At 57.9% G+C, this 6513-nt stretch overlaps 2 protein-coding genes across 2 annotated transcripts; both read left to right on the top strand.

Moving 5' to 3' along the window:
- The first annotated feature begins 1717 nt into the window (after positions 1-1717).
- SDRG_14649 (hypothetical protein) lies at positions 1718-4268 on the top strand. Its single transcript, XM_008620793.1, has 13 exons — positions 1718-1780; positions 1832-2262; positions 2307-2448; positions 2496-2558; positions 2610-2675; positions 2726-2762; positions 2813-3040; positions 3086-3176; positions 3222-3321; positions 3370-3510; positions 3559-3591; positions 3634-3881; positions 3929-4268. The coding sequence occupies exons 2-13, from the start codon at positions 1934-1936 to the stop codon at positions 4233-4235; spliced, it is 1785 nt and encodes a 594-aa protein (XP_008619015.1). The 5' UTR covers positions 1718-1780; positions 1832-1933; the 3' UTR covers positions 4236-4268.
- Positions 4269-5207: 939 nt separating this feature from the next.
- On the top strand, positions 5208-6475 carry SDRG_14648 (hypothetical protein). The gene has a single exon (XM_008620792.1). It carries the CDS (start codon positions 5263-5265, stop codon positions 6340-6342), a length of 1080 nt encoding a protein of 359 aa, XP_008619014.1. The 5' UTR covers positions 5208-5262; the 3' UTR covers positions 6343-6475.
- The last annotated feature ends 38 nt before the right edge of the window (positions 6476-6513 follow it).

Genomic DNA, 6513 nt, shown 5'->3' with positions numbered 1-6513 from the left:
GGGCGATGCCATCGGTCGGTAATATCTTGGACAGCTCCTCTCGTCAATTGGCTGAAAAGGCCGCCGAAAAGACACGCATTTGCACCAATGGCATGGCGCATCGCCATCAGGATGCGAGGTGAAACTAGGAAGTATGTCCTAAATAGGACTATTTTTCTATACATTTAGGTAATATCCTTGTTTTCGCGACACAGTCCATGTTCGTACCGGACTGCACCGTGCCAAGGGACACCAACGAGGGACGCCCTCAACGTTGGGCGCACTGGGCACAGCTCATGGGCGCACTGCGGGTGGTCGCATCATTCTTCAATTTGACGTCTTGTAGCCAGGACCCACTCGCCTCAGACGGCCAAGGTCACCAAAGCCGTTGATGAGCTTTACCACGAGCTCTTGAAGCAGCTCGCGATTGCCGAGGTGAAGCTCGCAGCCGCAAAAGTGATGGAACAGATCCAGCCCGACCAGAAGAAGGCCGCCATGCAACGGGTCGCCGATCTTGAGCACCAGCTGAAGACCGCCGAGGAAGAGATGGACCAGCTTCGCCGCCAACTCAGTTGGCCGGTGGTGGTGTGCGACTTATTGACTCGGGTCTGCAGTGGTTGAGACGTGCGCATCCTTCAAGGCTGTGATCGCGCTTGCAGGTCCCAAGGCGTTTGAGCTACTCCGACAGGACTCCATGGAAGAGCCCTCGATTCTCATCCGCAACAACACAACCCGTTCAATGGGTTTGCGAATGGCGGCTCCGAGAACGTCGCTTCAGCCGGCCGTTCCAAGCGCCCGCGCGACCAAGACGACGACACAATGGCACTCCGTCGCCGCGCCAAGCACGCATTTAGGGTTGGACGTGTATCCCTAGCTTCTTACGGCGAACTTGCATACGTGTTGCATCCAAAATGTTGGCAAGCCAACAAATTTCAACTGTTTTCGCCGCTAATTGGTTGAAAAGGATTCCTCGCGAGCTCGTATTCGTCAAAATGTGACCAATCACCGCTGCTGCCCGCAGAGCCATCTCACATCGTCACATCACGACTGCCCTTTTTGCGCCTTTCAATCCATTGATCTTAGTTTGTCATGGCGCACTCGTATCCTCGGTACGACCCCTAGCCCTAGGCGGGGTAGGGTTCATGGGTTCTAGGTGGAAGTGCGCTATGACGTGCAGTTGGATGTCCCGACGCAGACACAGAGCCGTGTGACGAGCTCCGTCGGTGTTGTGTGGACCCACAGTAGCAAGTTCCAAGCTGGCGTCGACGCAACTGTCGCGGCGGCGGTCCCGGCGGCCATGACCAAACTCCTTGGTTGCATCAAAGCCAATCAGCACGAAGTCGATGACGCCCGCGAGATCCAAAGGCTTCCGCCCCGAGACGACCCCACGACCGCGCTCGTCAAAGCCATCGTGGCCGCCTTGGCGACCGAGCTAATAACTTTTTCATTACAGAATGTTGTTGTTTTATCGAAGAGTGCTATAGCAACAGTCTTGTGCGACTGGATCGCAAGGCAGGAGCTCAAGGCAGGGCGAACGGTGTGTTGTAGAAAGGCCATCATTGTACTCGGCGTTTCTGTCATTTGCCGAGCGCTTGGATGCGTTGTTGTAGACTGCGAGAATGGGGAGAGCATTAACAATGTGAGATTTTGGTATTGACTGAATTAACGCAACTTTAGTGTTTGAAACGACTCTAAAAACACTCAACGCAAAGTATACTCAAACTAAGATAAATGAAACACGCGATTCTGCTCCTGCGTCGATGCTCGCAGGTCGGGTCGGCTTGAAGACCAGGGCTCCGAGGTACATTCTGGCATCTTTTGCTTTAGCTCAGCGACTGTGGCCATGGCGCAGGCGCTCAAGGTCGGGCGCTACTTGAGTGCTAACCCGTCGGCCACGATCGAGGACCTCGCACGCTTCGTGCTCACGGACGACAAGCTGCCAACGGAGACGGTCATGAACTGGGTGGCCTTCTTCATCAAGCCGTCCACCGAGCTCGTCGACGTTGGCGACATGTGCGAGACTCTCGGTCTTGACAGCGGCGCGTCTGCCCACTCGCTCCGGGTCAAGCGCAACCTGTGGATGCTCAACGACGACCAAGTCACGGTCGTATCCGTGGACTCCAAGACCACGTACCGTGTCGCCGCGTCCGCGATGTGCGAGGTCATCAGCAAGCTGTCCGGTGCCGGCGAGGCTCGTCGCATCTTGGCGCTGCTGCAAGAAGCGCGGCGAGCGTACCGGACACGCCTCGAGAAGGCTGGCGAACCCAAGGCGAAGAAGATCAAGTACGACGACCATGCGCGTTCGGAGCTCATGCACATTCTCGTAGGACGCATCACATGCCCGTGGCGGCGCCATCTCGCACAACCTCGACGCCAGCGCGTCAGCCTCGACCCGCAGCGCCGGTGACGCCCGCACCGGCGACAGTGCAGCATGAAGGCGCGCCAAGACGGTCTACGCGGCGCTTTGTGGTATGCACCTACTTCGTGCGAGTGTTCTTCATATCGGGCTTGTCTAGACGTTCATGTACGCCTCGCCGTACCTCGTCATGGCGCCCAAAGGCGGCCTCGTCCTATGCAGTGTATGTATATGCGCGGCTCGACACAAAGCTCTCAACGATCGACATTTGTAGCATGCGGATGTCGAGGCCGAGTACGAAGCCGTCGTGAAAGGCTTGGCCGTCGCCTCTTACGCCGAGGTCCGTGGTGTTGGGTCGTCTGCATTTTGTTTGATGATTCTTTATGGTAGCACGGCGAACAATCGTACCAGCGCTCGACGACCGCCCGTACAACATGCGCTCTGTGTTGCCAAATGGACATGTTCTGTCTGCCGTAGCTGTCGCTGTGCGCCCGCTCGTGGCGACGCGGTCCAACCTTCAGCAAGTTGAGCTCGAGGGCTGCTCGGTGCTCCACTTTGCCGGGCACGGGATCAAGGAAGGCGCCCTTCTTTTCGAAAACAACAAGATGGCGGGCGATCTTGTCCATGTTCAAGAGGTCGTCAAGTACTTCAAGACCGACAAGCCTCGACTCGTCATCCTGCTGGCGTGCCACTCGGAGACGATGGGTACGTCGACCTCGACTCGATCGAGTCATGCTTGCTTGCATGTAGCCCCCGCGTTCCTTGCAGCTGGCGTCAAGCACGTTGTTGCCATCAGTGCGAAATGGGCCATCGACGAGGACGCCGTCAATGTCTTTGCCTGGTATTTTTTAACCACAGGATAGGGTGGTTAATGGTTCTCGACTAGGACGCTCCACCAAAGTCTGGCCAGCGGGCGCAGCGTCGCATCGAGCGTCTCCCATGCGCAAGCAAGCGTCCGCGAATCCGATATCAAGGATGCCGACGAGGTCTCGTGCCCAACGTGCGCCCGACCTACTATCTCGGCGCTGTGCTAGGAAGCCGACAACTTCGTGTTGCTGCCGCGCGGCGCCGACCACTCGGAGGTCATTTTTCCATCGACCTTCCACGACTCGGACGTTGTGCATGGCGATCCGTTTCCGCGCCTTCGTCGCGACGAGCTCCCGAAAGAAGTCCATGTGCGTCGACCTCGTTGTCGCCTGCTGTCACGACGATGGACTGCGTAGGAGTACAAGGAGCGCCAAATCGAAGAAGGACTGGTTCAAACCCAACGATGATTCAAGTGCGTCACCTTTGCGTAGGTTTGCGGCCTCTTTGCGGCCAAGAAGACGTCTATCGTGTGGCTCCATGGTCCGCAGGACGCGGGAAAGACGCAACTGGCGTGCAGCGCCGCCCGGGCGCTCGAGTTTCGCCGTGTGTTTCCTCGCGGAATCACGTTCATTCGTGTGCCGCCCAGCTCTGCGGCGTGCGCTTGCGCGGCCGATACTACCCTCGCCGCGCTCAAGCTCCAAGTGGACACGTGGCTGGCTGCAACCGTCGACCGTGGAATGTACGACACCCCTTGTGGTACCTCATGTTCTAGTTATTTGTGATTAGGCTGCACGAGTTCAACCCGGCGACGCTGGTCGTTCTGGACGGGATTGACGCACTGGTGGCGTCGCCTGCCTTCGTCTCGTGGCTCGACGAGCTCTGTTTCATGAAGTCGTTCGTGCACTTTCTTGTCACGTCCCGCGCTGTTCCGACGGACATCAACAAGCTCCAGAATCCCAACCGCGTCCGTGCGATTTATGTGTCTTGTCACTCGTCGTTGGAATCGGACACGCCCCTCCACCGCCGCTTCGATCCGCTTGACGAATATGGTGACTACAACCTTGCCGCCTCGGTGAAGGACGAAGATATGTAAGCAACCAATGTAGTGTACTTTTAGGAAAATGGTTGTCGAGTGGCTTTTTGGCGCACGAGGCCATTCGAGGACTAGAAACAGGCACGGAAATTTGGCCAGTGTCTGCTTGGTTGGTTTGCAACGACGTCAAGGGGATATCCATCAGTCGGCTTCCGCGTTGTTGTATGGTGCACGTCACCTAAAGACTTGACAAGAATAAAGCTAAATTAGACGCCGATAAAATATACGAATGGAACAACTGGTGACAAATGCACCAGCATCGATAGATCTGGACAAAGCGAAGGCAGCCAAGCAGCCGCGATTTGAAACGAATGCTTTTGGCGAATGTTATCGAAGTGCAAAGTGAAACCGTCGACGCCATGACGTGGCACACCCAGAGAGCTCGAACGTGACGGTTGATTCTATCAACGCAGCACACGTGTGGTCGCAAAGCCGTCGCACGACGATGCGCTTGCGATAGAACTTGCGCGATGATGCTCGATCGTTGAAGGCGGAGAAATGGAGGAAGTACCTCCATTGGCTATCAGTTCTCCGAACGCATGCTCCGAGATGCTCCAAGATGTCAATGGAGCAGCCGACACCCAAGGACTGAATACGAACGAACGAGCTCGACGCATGCTTCAAAGCACACTGCGCTAGCAATGAGTCAAGAGATGTCTTTCCAGTGTTCGAAGGCCGATCGATCGAACCGAGCAGAAGCGATACCCTTGGGCCTTTCCAATCGACCGCATCAGATGCCTTGCAATGACGCCATTCTTGAACATGGTTGGTACCCCGTCGACGCCAACGTACTCGATAGCGTCGTCAGCATGGTCATTCAAGGTTTGAGCGCAGTCCCGGTGTGCTAGGAACGCAACTGGCAAACGATATCCAGCGCGACGAACGTCTGACGGACACACCGTCGTGACAAGAGCCGGATGCCACTCGACTTGGTTTTTGTATGCAGCAGCTGTCAAGAATTTACACCATGGCGTCTGTACCTCTCTTATACCGCGCGGGACTTTACCTTTGACCGACAACTTCACGCATGCGGCTGTGGCTACTGCTCGCGTGGGTGGCGGCCATGGCGCTTGCGCAGAGCAACGTGACGACGACGGTGCCGACGACCAGCGTGCCGTCGCCCGTGCCAAGCATGACGCCGAGCCCGTCGCCGAGCACCAAGGCGCCCGAGCCGAGTCCGTCGCCCGCGCCGTCGCCCAAAACGGATGCGCCAAAGCCATCGCCATCGATGTCGCCATCTCCGTCGCAAGCAACACCGCAACCGCCGGCGCCCAGCACAAACGCGCCCGCGCCATCGACGTCGACACCGCCTGCCAGCCCAACGGTTTCTACCAGCCCACCCCATACAGAACCGACACCGACGGCTGCGACGACCGAGCCCGTGAATGACGCAACCTCGACGACCCCGCCCACGACGAAGGAACCGCGCTCTACAAATAGCACCACGACGGGCGACGGCGCCAGCGACTCGTCGTCCAGCACAACGATCATTGCCGTCGGCGTCTCGGTCGGTGTCATTGGGCTCGTCGCCCTCGTCGGCTTCCTCGTTTTCGTACAGCGCCGCAACGGCAACGGTGACGACGACGACGATGTCAAGGAAAGCAACCGCGGGTACGCCTCAACGACGTACGGTCGCGCTACGTACGGCCGCGCGACCTATGCGTCGGGTCCTGCGCCGCCGCCGACATCGTCGCTCGTCGCGCCGTACTTGGCGTCATCCTTCAAGGCGCCGCTGCCCGACGTGTACGACTACCCGAACGACAACGTCGCGCGCCCGGCGCCGCAGCGCGCATTGGAGCGGCCGACGGCCGAGTCGGGCCACTCGGTCGCGATGCTCGAGTCGCGTGTTTCGCACAACTGGGACTCGGTCGGGACCGACCCGATGGCAAGCGACGTCGGCTCCAACGCCAGCGATATCACCGGCGGCTACCAGGGGTCCGAAGACCGCAGCAGCTACAGCTCGCTCATGCAAACCGCGCGGCAGCTCAACAACGATTCGTTCTTATCCGCAAAAAGCTCGGACGCCGCCGACGACGAGCGCGACCCGTCGATTTCGAGCGACGGCTTTAGCGACCGGGATACCGTCGTGTACATGGGCGCCGTTTAACGCCACGTCGATTGTCGTTGCATCGTCGGCGCCAGCTGCGATTGGCGAACGAGCCAGCACCAATGCAACCACGTCGAACGCGGTTGTGTTTCTTTTTTATTTATTCAAATATACCGTGTTTTGTAAGCGCCCAGTTTGTATTTCGACTTGCGATGTGAGTCACGCGTCAAC

The sequence above is a fragment of the Saprolegnia diclina genome, assembly GCF_000281045.1.
Source record: "Saprolegnia diclina VS20 unplaced genomic scaffold supercont1.75, whole genome shotgun sequence".
In the NCBI taxonomy this organism is placed as follows: domain Eukaryota; phylum Oomycota; class Saprolegniomycetes; order Saprolegniales; family Saprolegniaceae; genus Saprolegnia; species Saprolegnia diclina.
The sequence above is the reverse complement of the archived record's forward strand: the minus strand, read 5'-3'. Positions and strand labels throughout refer to the sequence as shown.